The sequence below is a fragment of the Tachypleus tridentatus genome, chromosome 3 (genome assembly GCF_004210375.1).
Source record: "Tachypleus tridentatus isolate NWPU-2018 chromosome 3, ASM421037v1, whole genome shotgun sequence".
Taxonomy (NCBI): Eukaryota; Metazoa; Arthropoda; class Merostomata; order Xiphosura; family Limulidae; genus Tachypleus; species Tachypleus tridentatus.
The window spans coordinates 6,961,278-6,980,545 of record NC_134827.1 but is presented as its reverse complement, the minus strand read 5'-3'; the positions used below and the strand labels follow the sequence as shown (position 1 = coordinate 6,980,545).

Genomic DNA, 19,268 nt, shown 5'->3' with positions numbered 1-19,268 from the left:
TAAGGCACTCGACTCGTAATCCGAAGGTCGCGGGTTCGACTTCCCGTCATACCAAACATGCTCGCCCTTTCAGCAGTGGGAGTGTTAAAATGTGACGGTCAATCCAACTATTCGTTGGTAAAAGAGTGGCATATGAGTTGACGGTGGGTGGTGATGACTAACTGCTTTCCCTCTAGTTTTACACAGCTAAATTAGGGACAGCTGGCGCAGATAGCTCTTGTGTAGCTTTGCGCAAAATTGAAAACAAACCAAAAGTTAGTATGTGATTTGTTATTTTATTGTATATTGTATTTTTGCAAGCATAATTTCGGAAGACCACTCAAACTTACTTTCACAATATCATTAATCGATAATCAATAAGCTTGAACATTTACTCACAGTATTTATTTTCTTCCTAGTTTGCATTGTGAATACATTGAACATTGCAAGGTGCATAAATAATATAACTTAATATATTACATTTCTTTTCCACTTTTATTTTCAGCCACGGCTCATAAAATGGCTACGATTTATACATGCAAAAACGGCTCGTTTGGGTTGAGAAAATATTTTACATAGAAGGTCGAAACGTTGTTCGCTCTGCTATGTAAAATATTTTCTCAACCCAAACGAGCCGTTTTTGCATATATATTTCTCTACAAGTGGGTTATCTCGACATTACTGATAGCTACGATTTATTTATTTTGTAAGAGATATAAACATTTTAGCTCATTGCTGGTTGCTTCGTTAGCGTTTTTTTCACCATTTCCAATAACATCGTCCAAGGTTAGAGAAGACATGCCTATGAAATGGTGCCGCTACTCAAATACGTAATAAAGGTACAAAATTAATACGTGAGCAGTTGTTACTTGATTGTCGCAAAGACCACACGTTGGGTGATCAGTCCTACATAAGAGGGAGATATGAGCAATGCAACTTCCTCTCGTCGACCCTTACGGAAATAAAACGGCCACGCACAAGAACAGTAGGTTGATCTGGGAAAAGCTTATTTTAATCGATTGCCAACAAGACCATAGTTCATATATGGGACAAGCACAGATGAGACAGCATCAGAGCAGACAGACTTAGATACAGCGTCAGTATGTTCGTTTTCTTCATTACTGACATGACCAGCTATCCAGGAAAAACTATACAGAAACGGATGACATAGAAAACTGAACCAGTCGTTTTTCAGTGTCTAAGAGGACAGGGTAAGAACCGACATGAAACGATTCCATGGCCAAAAGAAGATAAGAGAATCTGTGTAAGTAGTACAGATGGTGTTATACTTAACTTCTATATGATTCAAGACAAGAGAAATTGCATATTACTAGAAACTCCAAGGTTCTATGTGAAAGAATGGGACAGGGTTGAACCCACGCAGACTAAAAATCGCTTTTCAACTAAAACGTCACAAATAAAAATTGCCAAATGACGACACAAACAATAAGAGTAAAGGACGTGCAAAATGTCGAATCTCCATACGCCTTTTCAAGTAGCTCAAAGAAGACAGAATCAAACAAAATTTGCTCTCTTGAGAAAGGCTTCCCTGATCAAGGTTTCAAAATAAATCGGATGGTCCATGGAGGAGTTCTGTCATTGAAAACGACACTGGGTGGGCGAGAGGAGGTAGTTTGATTAAAAAAAAACGAACAGGACATAGATTAACTATCCTGTCTAAAACCTTGCAGTAACATCTAGTTAAATCAATTGTACAATAATTAGAAGCAACCTTCAGACAGTTCCTAGGCTTTTAAAAAGGAATAACAATAGCCTTCACCAAGCACCAGGAAACACATTCTACTACCAAATCCGGTAAAAAAATAAAACAACCAGAAGAGCAAAAGAGGCATGAGAAAGATGGTGTAACATCTCATAGTGAACATCATCAGGTCAAGCTGTTGTACTGCTAGACATATGATGAGTAATATTAAGTGTCATCATTCTAAATGGGCAGTTATAATTGTAGAGAAGATCAATTTAAAAGAAAAGTGACCATATTTCAGCTTGAGATCTAATGGCAAAGAAAACGAGAGAAAAGATAGAAGACTGGAAAGTGGAAAAAATGTTCCCGAAAAGTATAAGCGACTTTTTTTTTTGTACATCAGCAATTTCTTGGCCATTGGAGGGCAAGATGGAAAAGGGGTGTGAAGTATACTTTACATTGACTTTCTGACTCTTGTTCTACATGACTTTGGAACTGGTGGTATAAGAGATAATGGTGATTAACTTAATTCAGAATTCCTTTTGGCTTTGACGTCTGACAAGTCTAGTATAGGCACTGGCTTACTGAAAAGCAATACACTTGGAAAGAACGAGGTACTGAAAAAAAATCTCAGGTCCATTTCTGAGCCTTTCATTCCTCATGGTATGCAGAAGACCATCATGGACGAGGATATCATGAAAAAAGGATAGTCATACTTTCGCCTCCTTAACAGTCAAGCTGCTGCCAGTTGCAACAGACACATTTTCGAATAAAAGAAGCACACCACCAATGTGAGCCAGGTTCCAGGTTTTCTTAAGTGATCAGTTATTAATTTGAAAACTACAAAACAATCTACTCCCATAAGTATCATTTATACAGTTCTTGAAACTGTAACTACTGAAAAACCTGGTGCCAAAAACGTAGGCACTCGGATTACGTTTTGTCACATTTTTTCACATTGATGAAAATGACTACTATTTTCCACGTGTATTTTCCTTCATCAGATAATATTGTACTTAGAATAAAAAGGCAAAAAGTAAACAAATTGTAAGGTTTTCTCTCCTGCTGCCGTTTTTCTGTGCTAATATTTCAGCTGTTGGCTTTGTTTCCCTTCTCTTCTAAACATACAAATACGAACTGTGAAAGCTTCATCTAAATGCATACTAACTCTGTTCAAATCCCATACCAGCTGTCTTAAGAATACCTTTAAAGCTTACATTTATGATCCGTAGAGGGAACATAATACAAAATAACTATTCTTATTAGCCTGCTACAGCTGGATTTACTGTAAAAATTTAAAGGATATCACATTCATTTCTACACATACATTTCCTTGGTTAACCTGAGTATGATCTATGAAGTTCGAAATGTTGTTGTGTATTTTAATTTAATTAAAGTTGTAATACCCATACTAGCCGTCTTGAGAAGATACTTTTACTTCAAGTGGGTTTCTCGTCATCACGAATCACGAAAAGTAAGCTTTATAATGTACTAAGTGCAAATCAAATATAAGGTGTGTGTGTTTTTTTTCTTATAGCAAAGTCACATTGGAATATCTGCTGAATTTACAGAGGGGAATTGAATCCCTGATTTTAGTGTTGCAGAGCGGTAGAAATACCCCTGTACATAAAGAGTTGAATTAAAATAGTGAGCTCCTTTACACGAATCTCACCATGTTCGCAATTACCTGTTTTTATAAATAGTTCCCCCTAATGATCTCTCGCAGATTTAGCTGTGTAATTTATCAGTCATATAAACCTAAAAGTACCACCACTCACGATGTTAGATAAATAGTTAAAGATATACACACCTGTTATATTATCCCACTTTCAAGGACTTTTCTAACAGGAAACTGAGTTGATTTGTGACTAGAACATTTCAGTCCCTAATCATCTGCACATGGTGGAAACTAAATACGGCGATAAAAACATTATGCATTTTATATATTCCCCTCTGAAGTAAAACTGAAGTAAAAGAGAACACGTAAAATAGTTCTCGCAATTTCACGTTCAGTGATTTTTATTGAAGAATGCAATTTACTCTTACCCTTTCAGTTACTGATACCAGAAAACGTCTTGACTGTTGGGTGTAATGATATAACCAAGTGACATAATTTGAGTATCTACACTAGATTTTGTTTTGTGTAAAGGGGAAAACGTGCTGAACAAACTAGTGTTATTACAAGCTCCTAGTGGATATACCAAAAATATCTCTTGATACTCAGTGTTTGGATGTTATTAAATCAAATTATATACTTCCTGGATTGATTTTAGACTTAATTTTTTTATGTACTCAAAACTTTGTAAATATTGTCTTGAAAATAAACTCCCGTAAAGAACGCGTGATTACTGCAAAATGTTATTTAGGATATTTTTATACGTGAAAATGAGTGGGGCAATCAGTTAGTAGATAAATTTCAAAACATACATGTTTATCAATTAAACATAATAAAGACTTGAGTCATATTTACAATTTTTGTGTTTGTGTTATTGCTTTGAAAGTATTTTTTTTCCTGCTGCTGACATTCTACTTTTAACACTCCACCATTGCTTTTTTTCTTGGTTTGCTGGGAAAACATAGCATAAATTCAACATATAACATATATTTGGAAAGAATTGTTTATTGTATTTCATTTTAAAATTATTCTATATTTGTGTCAGGTACGTATTTAATGGGTTTTTTTTTTCCAAAAAACTCTAGCGACGTCACACTGGATACCTAAGAAAGTTCTGACTTAAAATTCTATCTAGTATGTATTAGGTTTACTGATTAACCGTAACAAGGTTGAACAGTCGTGAAGGAAACAAGTACTATGATTCATAACTCCGTGAAAATAAAGCTATAATAATAAAATATCAGGTAAAAGTTTGTTTGTTTTTGAAATTCGCACAAAGCTACAAGAGGGCTATCTGTGCTAGCCGTCCCTAATTTAGCAGTGTAAGACTAGAGGGAAGGCAACTAATCATCACCACTCACCGCCAACTCTTGGGCTACTCTTTTACCAACGAATAGTGGGATTGACCGTAACATTATACACCCCCACTGCTGAAAAGGCGAGCATATTTGGTGCGACGGGGACTCGGACTCGCGACTATCAGATTACGATTCGCACGCCTTAACACGCTTGGCCCTGTCGGGCCTGAGGTAAAAGTACCTGCACAAGTGTATATCCGTAAACTACAGAGAAAACTCTGAGTAATAACCAAACGAGTTAATATTTTTCTTAATATGCATACAAACCCAGTTTCGACCAATCTGTAAACTATAACGTCTGTGTTCCTCCATGCGGGCCCCGCACGGCGAGGTGGGTTAAGGCGTTCGACTTGTATTCTGAGGGTCACGGGTTCAAATCCCCGTCACTCCAAATATGCTCGCCCTTTCAGCTGTAGAAGCGTTATAATGTGAAGGTCAACCCCATTATTCTTTGGTAAAAGAGTAGCCCAAGAGTTGGAGGTGGGTGATGATGATTAGCTGCATTCCCTCTAGTCTTACATTGCTAAATTAAGGACGCCTAGCTCAGATAACCCTCTATTAGATTTGCGCGAAATTCAAAAACAAACAAACAAACAAATCCTCTATGCGTTTTGATAAATGCTTAGAAGCAGTTTGTGATGATAAAGGAATTTACTCTACAGGCTTTGGCAGACACGTTCCCCACCCCTAGAGGCTCAGTGGTCAGTCTCGGAACTTTTAGTGTTATAATCCAGGGCTCGATCCCTGCAGAAGACACGGGTTTAGCTTTGCATTAACTAAAACAGGTAAAACTTTTATATGCATATTTTAAAAACAAACAAACAAACAAAAACAATCCTAATGCGAACTCTGTCATGGAAGTTTATGTGCATGTGAACTATCTATACTTTATTCCAAGGACAAGACCACTAGAGACAAAAAATGCTAGTTTACGATTAGCAAACTATAATACAAAATTAAGAAACAATTATAGTTATGTACGAAATACCATGTAAAGTAATTTACAATGACGTTAAAATCCATTACTAATTTGATTTGTTTTGAATTTCGCTCAAAGCTACACGAGGACTATCTGCGCTCCCATTGTTAAAGAACAACAAGTATTTAGATGGAAACAAGTTTCGAGACTTTTACATGTCCTCTGGAGTCCAAAATTGGAGTACAATACTGAATTATAAAAAAAATAATATTTTATAGACTTCTTTAGGTTGCAAGAAAATCTAATTCCTAACCGATACATAATTTATTAGTTTACAATTTAGTGCTGTTTTTATAACTAATGTGCTGTTTGTTTGTTTCAAAATTTTTGCGCAAAGTTATTCATAGAGCTGTCCGCTCATAGCCGTCATAATCTGTCATTTCAACATTAAGGGGAAGGCAAGTAGTCAGCACCACCCACTGTTAACTTCTAGACTACTTTCTGGTGTGGACGAATACTGGGATTTGACCGTCGCTCTTATTAGAGCGCGGTTTTTTCATCAATAGGCTGTGAGCCATTAATTATGATATTCACAGTCTGAGCACGCCAAAAATCAGACCACACCTGATCCATCACTGATGTATGAAAACAAGCCAATACAATCAACCTTCAGTTCCAGACCTTTTTTTTATCTTCATTAAATAATAACTTTAACATCTTTATTTTGATGCTAAAATCGACTTATGTTTAATTTTGATTCCATATTTCAAATCGCCTTTCGAAATACTACAGAACGTTGTATGTATATATCTTATTTTTGAAACATTCTCTATCTTTCTAGAGATAGAAGTTTTACCGATTTACCAAAACAAAGAAAGCATGATATTCGAAGAATGCGAATTAACTATACTATAAGTGTACATTACCTCTTCACTTTAAATCAAATCTATTATTTAATTCTAAAAGCTTTAAATTAAAATTAAATTTAAAACTTTGCACCAGTTCTGACTGTGAAATAATAATACAATTGAACTGTATTTGACAGAAGATTCATCATATTTTTATCCGCATTCAGATTATGTGAATCTCATTATTTAGAAACAATCGATTTTGAAATAATAAAATTTCACCATTAGCGGATAAAGTAAGTGTAAGTTGAAAAATTACTAGTGTTAACCAAAGTTAATGTTGATCAAGAACCGAAGAATTATTATTAACCACAAAAATAGGTCCTGTACACTTAACCTTTGTTGCAGAAGTTGGTGATTATAGAGACAAGTAAAAACAAATAACCTAACTTCATTCCACTGAGGGATGAAGAAGAGACTTGAAATGATATTTTGTTGCTAAGTGTAAAGCCACACAATGGGCAACATGTTATCTGTTTATTGCAGTGATCTAGACCTAAATTTTATTGTTATAACCCCTCACGTAGCCAATGAGCTAGTAGACCGTGATTCCAAATGGGTTTCAACAAGCAACTGTGTCGTGTAATTTTATATGTCGAACTAGCAAACAATACACAACATTTCTGCTCTTAGTACAATGGTTTCTAGCACCTTTAATATTACAAATGTCACATTTAATGGATCGTCAAGTGATTTGAATATTGATTTGGGTAGGTTATCACTTGATCTATGAAAATAATTGTTTAAAATTATTTTACCTAGAATATGTTTCTAAATGAGTTAATCGTTTGGATGCCAGTGAAACCTGTAAGCTTCAGATACTAGTTGCTTATGTTTCTATAAGTAGACCCCACCAAATAATCAGCGAAATAAGGCATATTGTCAGTTTTAGTGAGTATCTAACAATATTTGCTTTTTTGTTGGGCCAAAATAAACATTAATGTATTATGTTTTTACCTGTTTATTCTTCAAAAGTGATTCGTTACTATAGCAATTTTGGTTTTCTTTGAGTTAATCGTAAACTATCAGCCAATCAAATTATATAGAATATCTTATTTTTCGCTGAAGTAACATACATACACGTGAAGTTCTAAATAACAAATAATTATGACTTGTTTAAAAAACGAAGTTTAAAACTTTCGTTAACCCTACATTTATCAGCAATTTAAATACAACTAATAAACTGTTTATATTGTCAATAAATAATCATATAACATAAATTTACTAGATAAAGGCCATATATTGGACTGTAGAGATATTATCCGTTTTTCCCTCTAACCTAATTTAACATGTGTTGTAAAATGTGGTATGAAACCTATTTCTATACGACTAGCATTATGTTTTTAAACCCTTTCTCGACGTAAACAAAATAAACTAATACAACGTTCACGAAAAGAACATAAAAAGTTTAAACACTATGATAGAAATGATAACACTCTTATTTCGTAGATACTTAAAGTATAAAGGATATTTGTCATGTAATGGGAGCTCATAAATAAAACTTTGTCGAAGTTTGTTGTTTGGAATCAACTAATAAAAATGCCTAATTGTACTTTTAACGTTCATTTCTGTTTGTAACTAAGATACAAAATTTTTATAATGCTTGTGAATTTTAATAGATACAAAATTCCAAAGGATATTCCAGATATTTGCAGCTGTTCTGCCATTTTTGAAAAGCCAGCTATCTGCAGTAGCACAGCGGGAATGTCTGCAGATAAATAACGCTAGAAACCTGGCTTCGATACCCGTGATTGACAGAGCAAAATTAACCTATTGTGTAGCTTTATGCTAAGTTATAAACACTACTATTGTTTCAAGCGCATTAAATCTATCGCTGTAGAAAAAATACCTTTTACTACAGTGAAAGAACAAGAAAACAAAGGATTCATTTTATGTATGACATTATGTAAAATTTAAGTCCAAGAATTAACGGTGATTTCACAGTTTTCGATTTTGTCTTACGTAAAATTCAAACTGAAACACTGAAAGTTGTTAATTGCTTTAATATCAAAAACAAAAATCACTCGTAGGTTAGTATAGTGGAACAAGCAGTGCTGAAGGGCGAGTTATTCGATTGGTCGTTGTGTGACCAGGTGACAAGGGCGAGTGATTCGATTGGTCGTTGTGTGATCAGGTGACAAGATAATGATGACAGTCAGTGCATGAAGCGCGTCTGACTTCGCTTGTATACATATATATATAAACCATAACCACAAGGTCGGCTCAACACACTCATTGTTCTGTATCTTAAAGATATCTGAGACCTGAAAACGGCCTTGTTTACACACCTGTCCTGGTGGAAGTATATGCGCGTGTGCGGACCTATTTTGAGATTCTACAGTTTGGCTCCAGCTTTCTTTACGAGTCCTTTTTTTTCTTGCTAGTATAATACTTTTATTGCTAAAATAATGTACAATACCGATGATTTTGCTCTAATTAATTTTGTTAACAAGCTTTGATTACTAATCTCTGTTCATCTCTGTGAGAAATGAATTATCTGTTCTTCTCTAACATGAATCATTGTAACCAGTCAAAATCTGCCGAATACCCTACTGCAGTATCTAGTTCAACGACTCACCAGTATTATACAAACGGTGGTCCCATCTCACCAAACTCCTGGATGAACTATCTAAAGGAAGATGCTTTTTGCATCGTGCCATACAGTGATGTTTACTGTTCATTAGGAACTATGGGTTCATTTTTTGAATCACAAACATTAGGTTCTCAACATCAAAACAACCCATCCTGTGAACAAAATTTGGAAGAAATTCGATCAAAAACTACCATATGTCACAAGAAAACTTGTACCAGAAATAATCTTCAGAAATCTCGCCCTATTCCAGTCGTAATGAAAAAACGGCGTCTTGCAGCTAACGCCCGCGAACGACGCCGAATGCACAGTCTCAACATTGCCTTCGACCAGCTGCGGGAAGTGGTGCCTTCACTTGGAAACGACAGAAAACTGTCCAAATACGAGACATTGCAAGTGGCTCAAAGTTACATTTCAGCTTTAGTAGGAATTCTGGAAAAAGATTAAACGGTTTTATAAATTTAACTTAATTACGTAAAGAACAGTTGTTACTTACATTGCAGGCTTATAGAAGAGTAGAGAAAAGTATTTTTAGTTATAGATCTGGAGTTTTCTCGTATACTTTGTATTTAAATATAAAGATGTAACAAGCGCTTATCAAACATAATCTGGTATATTTCTTCAGTATACAATGTAATGTTCCTTACCAATGTTAGACGGTTCTGCATGCACAGGTACTTTAGCTATAAAGCGCGATAACTATCAAGGACATTATGACTTACTCTAAAATTGTAATATCACAAGTATTTTATATAAAAAATGTTATTTTTTTAAAGTTATTTGTACTATGAAAGTAGTAATAAAATTATATGGGTAAGATCGTCCTACACATGACAAATAGGCTCACCGGCATAATCCGTTTAGTGCATCATTTTAGGTTTTTGTATTACTGTTGCAGTTCGTTTATTGCGTTATTTTAGTGTTATCGTGTTTGCTAGGACTTGATAAAGCTGACGGTACCAAGTTTATAGCTAAGAAAAAAAACAACTTGAAATTATGGGAGAAGCTTCGACCATTTGTTTATTTTGTAAATATAAACTAGAGATCTAGATTAATTTAGTAAGTTTAATCCGTTTTATGTAATTGACATTTCGTTAAAGGTATCAGAAATGCAACTTGTAAAAGTATTGTAAATAACTGACTTACGTTATTAATGTTAAGTAAGATAAGTGTTAATTTAAAAAACAAAACAGAACGTTCACTCTCAGTATTACTGACAATACAAGGTTCTATCTACATATAAGCAGCTTAATGACTTTAAGTAAAATAGAATTAAATATTGCAGTAATATTATTATATTTTGTATTCGCACAAATGCAGGCGCACTAGTTACACTGATGGCAGCTTTAAACAGCTTGGTATATGTCAATCTTTTTCCTAGCTGTTGTTGTGTTAAGTTTTGAATCACTTGAATATTTTGTGATACATAACATAAAAAGAGGTGGCTTTACGTGTGACACTTCGAAGTTTTAACATACTTCGAAAATAAACTTTTTTTTTTTCACTTTTTGCATTCATAGTTCGTGTTTAGTTTTTACATAAAAACATGTATGACCTGTATCTTGTGTGGGCAGTTAAAACTTATCGGACATCATCTTTTTTAAATTTTAAAAACTCTGAAAACATCATCATCGTACCTAAGTGCATTAATCAACACCATTTCTATTCCATTCATGTGTTACTCATACACAAAAAAGTGTGTAAGGTATAATTTATCTTAAAAATATGAGAAAATCAGTGATTATTGGCGGTCTTGTGTCGTTGTATAAAGCAAGTATAGTTTAAAAATATGATTACCCACGTACAATAAAGATATCTTTCCTTCATCTTTCTTTTGATTGGTTATATTTTGTTGTTGACATGTTAACTTAATTTTATAGGAAACCAAGTTCATTATATGACATCTATATTAGTCATCAGAGTGATTTATACATGGATATATCTTACGAAGTTACATTAATCTTTTTATAAATATAATCTATGAAACAAAATTATGATTTATGCATGAATATACGTTATCAAACAACAGGCACAATAAAATATACAAGGATTTACGCCAAATAACCACGTTATGGGTCAGACAAAGACGAACGTACGAAAATACATTACAGATTAGGTGTATATTAAAAATAAGTTCCGAAACTATATGTGTGGACATAAATTACGAAACAACATTCAATTTTACCCAGGGTTAATGAAAGCTGACAGCTACCACAGCTAGCCAATAAGTGTGCGATGATGCAAAGAAAGGGGTTATTGAACAAAGACAACTGGTTATGGTTATTGATGCATTTCAGCTCACCTATTCATGCTAAAAGTCATTGTCGATAATGTGCTGAGAATGCTCCTTAGAAGCTTTGACATGAAATATTGTATCGGTCACCCAAGTTAATCACTGTCATCCAAGTGAAGTTTGAAAAGTGTTTTAAAATGAAATAATTATTCTGAAATCAAATCAAGTAATCTGGGCTGTAAGGAGAATTCGGGAACTCTATGCTACTTAGTGTCATAGACTGGCTGCATCCTCAGTCTCTATCATCACAACTGAAAATTCAAAGCAGAAGATTTGATAGAGAGTTTTAGCCAAAATGTTTGCACAGTATTATATTTGGATGTTATTGCTTGTACGCGTGGATTAGTTATTGAGTAAATGAGCAAGTAGTAAAGGTAGCATGTGATCGGACAATCACGTACGAATCGTTATTCTGGTCTATTTAATTTGTTTTGGACATTTGTTCGTCAAAATACACACACTTGCACTTATTTTGTATAAAAGGGTATGCATTTTCTATAACTCCTTTTTTGAAATAAAGCAATGCTTTGTTCAGATATTTTCTTTATACTTAATGTAGAGTCATGCCTTATCGCGTGACAAAAGTTACAGGGTGTCAAATTGTTCGACTATCCAGAAATGGTAGGAAGTAAACGTACATTACCAGAATAGTAGGGTACCCTCAGTGTATTATATTCAAGATTCTTAAACGTCGTTTAAGGAAATTCCATTGGTAGGTTTCAAAAACTAGTGTCCGAAATAATCATGTCCTAATCAGGTCAACACGTTATGGTCAAAAGAAATTTTACAACACCTTACGACAAGAATGACGTAAACACATCCATTTCAGGTTATCCAGAAGGACAGTGAATATCAAACAGACCAAACAAGATTATTTTTCAAGAATAGCTATATGAAAACCGATATCAACCAAAATTCACCGCCGTCAACGTGTTACTTGGGCATGACCTCACACCAACTTAGAGTTAGGACACTGGTGATGTGTCATCTTTTCAGACGAGGCCTTCTTCTGACTTGTTAAAACTGAGGGTAAGCTCGTGTCCGTCGTTTGCCTAGAAAACAGAGGAAATAAGACTGATGCAGTACATGTTTAGGAAGCTATTCGTCATGGTGAAAAAGCTGCTATTAATATCCTCCAGGAAAGGTCAATGATACCACATACAGGCATCATATTTATACGATATTTATGGCATATACTACAGCAAGGTTTCGCAATAATTTTCTGTTATAGAATAACAGTTCCACTGTCGACCAGAATGACTTTACAAGATTTCCATGGTCAGCAAATTGTAACCCCATATAGAAGTGTTGGGCAGAAATAAGCTGGAAAATTGCTAATCACAACTCTAAACCAGCTACTGTAGCTGAGTTACGGCGCCTTCTAGTAAAAAGTTTGGATGAAATCAAAGTAGATTACATCATTAACCTTATCAGCAACATGCTATGTCGCCTTTCAGTGGTGTGTCCAAACAAGTACTGAGTGTTTAATATGAACAAGTTACAGACACTATTTATAATAATTTGATGATATATTTTGTTCTTATACATGTTTTGCTAAGGTTTATTTGTAATAGGGAAAAATGTTGACCTACACATCTTTCTATAGATGCCTGATAAAACTGTTTGCTGTTCTAATAAATCGTTCATTGTGTCCATAGAACCTATTTCATTATACATATTACATATATTTTCAGCTTCATAGCGCTAAGTGTATTTGTATTCTATTTTAATAATAATTATGTTCTATGTTACAAAGTACACAAAAATTTTGGCCAATACTGTACGAGATGAAGAAATGGAGGGAAATATATGGAGAATGATCACGTAGAGTGATGAATTTCACAACTTTGTCACAACCTGGAGAACATTCCTAATATTACTGTGTCACATCAGAGAGAGTGGTAGAAGATACTATCATGATATGGGTCTATTAGCGTTCTTTTGAATATGGTTTGCTGGAAACTAGAAATTGATCATCGTAGTTTTTCCACAAAATTCTAAAAACTGCTTGTAAGGCACCTTTAAGGTACCCCAAATTATCTGATTACCACCTTGCGCTTCATTCGCAAGCAAAACATTTTCTCTCATTTATCACATCATCTGGGAATGATCACTGACTAGCTGGGCGCCGGTTTTTTTTTTTTTTCTTGTGGCAATCCAACTTTTGTATTTCGCGAAATCTCTTGCAAGCCGTTTTACCATCTAAATCAAAGTATTGGTTTTCTAACAACTGTTAGAAAAACATTTTTGAAACCACTCAAACTACTTGGATGTCACAGAAGAGCGATATAATTTGAGCCTGATAATGCATTTAGTCATAGAGTGTGTAATACCTAACACTAGTTTCAGACAACAAAAGGTCATAATCTGCCTTACCCGCCTTAGGACGTACTTGGAGCGCGTGTATAGTAATGCTTTTCATAAAATAATGCGAAGTGACCCTCCATTCCATCATATTTGTAACAGTTGTTTGTGGCAAGTGTTAATAACAGAATACAAGCTGTGGCTACAACTCTGTTATAATAAGGCCCATCGTCAAAATAACATACACTTCCTTTTCAGGGTGTGCTGTTCAAGTATTGTCGGTAACATGATGCAACTCTACTAAGTATAACTAAACACGAGTTTGTTTAAATACACTAAGACATATATATATGTCAATATTTGCTTTAAGAGGTATCATGATTTATCAATGAATAGATACGTATTTACGTGAACATAAATTATGAAGAATATTTATAAGGATTATTTGTTTGTTTATTTCTTGAATTTCGCGCAAAGCTACAAGAGAGTTATCTGCGCTAGTCGACCCTAACTTAGCAGTGTGAGAAGACAAGAGAAAAGGCAGCTAGTCATTACCACCCACCTCAAACTCTTGGACCACTCTTTCCCCAACAAATAGTGAGATTCACCGTAACATTATAATGTCCCTCCGGCTGAAAGGGTAAATATGTTTCGTGTGACAGGGATTCGAACCCGCAACATTCAGATGGGAGCCGAGCGCCCACTTGCTAATATGGAGTAGGTATGATTTGCATATGAATTAACGTTATGCAGAAATTATCAACACAACTTGATTACGTTATTTACTGACCTGTTCCACTAATTCTTGCGTTTTTCTTAAAACTTAAACTACTACTATATCTGATCACTCTCCCAAATGTTTCATTTAGTTTCTAAACAGAAAACACTTAAAATAAAGAAAATATCGGGGTTATTGTTACAGAGTCAAATTTTACATTTACTGACACTGTCTTCAGTTTACATTTAATACCATGTAAATATCTAACCGAATAGGACACATTCCTTCTAGGAAACTTTGACTTGGTAAAGAATTACACACACGTTACTAAATATGTCTCAGAACATAAGAAAAACTACAATAAGATAAATATTAGTAACTCTGAGAGAGAAAACGTAAATATAGATTGCAATACAGAAATAAAATTATCTAAAAAAAGCAACGCATTTTATTACACTTGACGCTATTATTTATATCTCAGTCTTATGCTGCTCCTTATTTCAAAATATTTTTCTCTGTCTTCTAATAGCTGGAAAAAAAATAAACTAACCTTATAGAACAAAACTGTATTTATAGACAGGTGGATGTAATGTAATAGAGCAATCGTTTGTGTATCAATAGACGTAAGTAAGAAACACTGTAGTGTATACAGTGAAATACGATATCCAACAATATACACCAAAAGAGAAGTATAGAATAATTAATTAATTTAAGTGAAACAGTTATTTTAATGGTTAATTCTAAATACGTTTCATAATAAATAAGAATTATTAATAACGGAACACAGCCCTAAAAAAAAAAAAAAAAGACGCGTGTATTTTCATATAGCAAAGCCACATTGGGCTATATGCTGAGCCTACCGAGGGGAATCGAACCCCTGATTTTAGCGTTGTAAATCCGTAGACTTACCGCTGCACTCGCGGAGGACAAAAAAAAGACGCAAACTAACTTTTTTTAGGTCTCTGCTCTGTTATCAATAAGTTTTGTTTGCTGCGAAGCTATGTAACTTTGTATACATTTTTATATTTAATTTATGTTGTAATAAAACATATTCAAAGATATATTGCAAAAATGATTGATATGCTTTGAATTATACAGATTGTTTTCTCAAAGTTTGACTAGAATGATATATGTGAATCAGTTTCACCAACCAGCTAAGGAACCTAACACTTATAAGTCTCGTGCAAATATAGGGTGGTCCGAGAGTAACAAGGCTACGTTACATCTTGAATGTGATGTTTTATGTGTTATTATCAACCGCTATAACAAGAGTGGCAGTAGCAGTTATCACGACGAAATAAATCGCTTTAACCCGACCAATTCTATTATCATTTACGCTTGCATTCCCACTTTGTTTGCGATAGAAAATCAAAGGGGGCGCTCACGTCTAGTTTAGTAATGCCAGACGTGATATGCAATTGTTTGTATTGCTACATATGTAAAAGCATAAGCAATTTCAAGAGGCCTTCCTGATAAATACTTCTAATGCTTGGACCCCAACGGTAGAAAAAAAACAATTTGAAAACATCCTTGCAACTATATATATGCCCCGCATCCCAGCTTACTTTATCAGTACGGAATCTATAAGCTATCCATTTAGTAACCTTAGCCCTATTATTTACAAGTAATTTGTATCACATGATACTATCAACACTTGATATAGGAGATAGTGTGGTTAGCATATTATTACACACTTTTCTTTACTTTCACTGAAGTGTTGTTTGTTTTTTTAATTACCAATTTGATCAAACCTCACCATCACCAGTAGCTTAGTCTGGGAGCTTATTACGTTAAAAATAGGGTTTTGATTTCTGTGATGGGCACATCACAGATAGCCCAAGATGTAGCTTTGCACCTAACAACAAACAAATAAAAACCAATGAAATCTTCTACCGTTGAAGTTGTGGCTCTTTGCTTAAAATCCTTACCCTAATTCTGACGTGTTGTGACATAAATACAAAACTAATAAAAGTTATATTTCATTTTAATCTAGCTCGAACAATAGTAGTTTTCGAGAAATTTCCCAATATAGATGGCGTCTCAACCATTATCAGCTCTCGTGGCTTCCCATGTAATCCTCTTATTAACAGGAAAAATAAAAAATAAAATAAACGGAAGCTAATCAGAGATCGGCAAGAATCAAACTGGGAAAGTTCCTGTACCTCAATAAATAATTGAAAACAAAACCCCATATTTTTACAGCAATTTAAGTTTATCTGTAACGACATTTCTTCATGCTACAATTACAATATAGAATATAAAAGCTCAGTTATCGAAAATATATGTTCTTTTAATTTGTTGGCTTTCCATCTTTCTCTCCGACCATTTGAGTCGTAAGATTAGTACTTAGCTATTAATGTATATCTACAGTCTTATACTGATTTAATAAACGAGAAGAGCTATCTGAGACCCGCACAAATATCTAAGAGTTTGAGAATGAAAATAAAAAAAAAGAACGTAAAACAATATGTCAGTCACAGTATATCTGGCTTAACCAGTACTGACGAGGCCTTTCGTCAATACCAATAACTGGCCAGCTGGAACATGACAGTGTTCATTGAGAAGCTGTTTATATTGTTGGTAATATGTAATTTTGTACTAACTTAGATAAGTTAGTTACAGGTTATGGTAATGATTAATAATACAATATTATTCATTTATTTTAACATCATTTATTTTTCATTATTATTATTTAAATGTTTTGTGCTTACATGAATTAACTTAATTCATATTCAGTAAAACTGGCGAACCACTCTTACAGCTGTCGAAGGAAAAAAAACTGCAGTGTTAACGGGAGAACATTACATTAATAATTCTGAATATATAACGTCATGCCAACGAGAGCCGACATAGTCTTTCCCCCAATACCAGTAAGTTTAAAGTTCTAATATAAGTGATTCTGTTCTTCAATCTACATAAACCTGACTTTCATTCCATTCTTAAAGTTCCTCACTTTTCACATTTTAGTATAGATAACACGAGTTCTTTTATTTGCTCTAAATGTGAGTTATCACCTTATCAATAACAAGGGTGTATGTTCTGCAATTACATACCACTAGCCTCGCGTTTCATTTGTTGAAGTGCTGTCCGTAAACCTACAAAAAACAAATTATTTTGATAGAAGAATACCATATAACATTGTTTAAACTAAACAGAACGAGACAAAGATAAAATAACATTTAGATGTTAAGCTAATGATGTTTTGTCACTAAACACTGTTTCAGGAAACTTAAGTGCAAATATTGGATAAAGAGACAAGTTTTCTGAACTATCTAGTCCTATATATGCTATCACAAACGTTTCAAATTCTAGTACGTAATGGACCTGTGTAAGCTTTCCGATAACCAAGGACGTTTCTAAATATACCTAGTTTAGGTTTCAGTATAGAACTGACAGAAGCTTACAGAACAGTTAACTTTATAAGACTACACCTTCTGGTTCGGTGGTTATAGATTACTCAGAAACTTAGGGAAGTCAATTAAATGAGAGATACTAGTGTGCGAAAGGGTATTTATCTTAATTTTCTTGTAGAGTGTTTTCTTCCTGTCTAAATTATCTTTAACTTTACTCCGGGCTAAAATCCTGTTGACAGATACAAACCTAATAGTTCTGTAGCCTAAATATATCACACAGCGTTGTAGGCATAACTACGACACTAAGAGTCAGTCAAAGTAGGCATGAGCATACCCAGTGACAGATGAATCCAGATAACATATAGCTATGTCGCCTTTGTGTTGACAGTCTTAACACCTGTGTCGTGGATCTATGTTCTGAAGCTTTTCTCTTACCACAGTTAGAACTAGAAAAGTGGTTGTTGTCTCAATTCTCACGAGACAGTCGGTTAGAAGTTATGAATAACTACAGCTAATAAGATGGCGGAGGGAAAGTTGTTTTGAATAATAATATCGTTAAATCGCTGTTCAGTTTCAACAGTGAAAGACAGAGTTGACGTAAAAGATATTTGATATTAACAGGGAACTGATAATAGCATTATCTGTACAGTTCGGATTAGGTTGGATTCCATTCAGCTAACACTTAACAAAGGTGCAGCTTTTCTATTTAAATTTTTAAGTACTCTAAATAGTTTATTAAAGAAATTCTTAGTTTTTATATAGGAAATACATTATTGATATGTTTTTTTTTTTTTGGATCAGAAGAACTGTGTGTGTGTGTGGATGTGAACTAAAAGCCTTACGATCTGTCTTACTATCAGTTTTTAAAAATGACGCCCTTGGGATTATATTTCAACAAGGTTGCTGCAATCCACAATGTGGAACTAGTCTATCAACGACAGCAGGTTTTCTGAGGATCCTTTCATTGTATACAGACTAACACAGTTGTTTGTTTCCTTTTTTTTTAGACAAATTATTTTAGATAGTTATTTGTAGTTGTGACTGATATTTTAAATACTACAAAATATTCGTGTAAGCTCTTGTAGATATAAACAAAACCCAAAGACATTACATATTTATGCGCGAATAAAAGATATTGTTTACAAATAAGATTTTGAAAAAATATACGAGAAAATTTAAGTAGTTGCTAATTATCACTTATTATTAGATCTGGAACAGAGGAAACATTGATTTCTACAATTTTATAATATACATCTAGGAACCTAATATGTAAAGTATCAGTTTAAACGTTTCTTTAACAGACACAGAACCTCGATAGGTCACTGAATTAGCAGTCAGTCAGACTGTACTCCTCTTTAGGTTAAAACACTATACAACTGAGCTTTTCAAAGACGGATGCAACACTTTCAGGTATCAGCATACTTATTACTATTTGTGAAGCTCTGACTGCTCTGTTTAATCTTATCCACAGGCAAAGTATTTTGTTACACATACATCGACGGAAGACTGTCATTAGGACAGCAAGT

At 34.1% G+C, this 19,268-nt stretch overlaps 1 protein-coding gene across 1 annotated transcript; it reads left to right on the top strand.

Moving 5' to 3' along the window:
- The first annotated feature begins 8,730 nt into the window (after positions 1–8,730).
- On the top strand, positions 8,731–10,867 carry LOC143246009 (uncharacterized). Its single transcript, XM_076492256.1, has one exon. The coding sequence runs from the start codon at positions 8,973–8,975 to the stop codon at positions 9,519–9,521; it is 549 nt and encodes a 182-aa protein (XP_076348371.1). The 5' UTR covers positions 8,731–8,972; the 3' UTR covers positions 9,522–10,867.
- Positions 10,868–19,268: the final 8,401 nt, after the last annotated feature.

Bases quoted from the DNA above. Each gene is read 5' to 3' on its own strand.
- LOC143246009 (XM_076492256.1), top strand. From the start codon at position 8,973: ATGAATTATCTGTTCTTCTCTAACATGAATCATTGTAACCAGTCAAAA.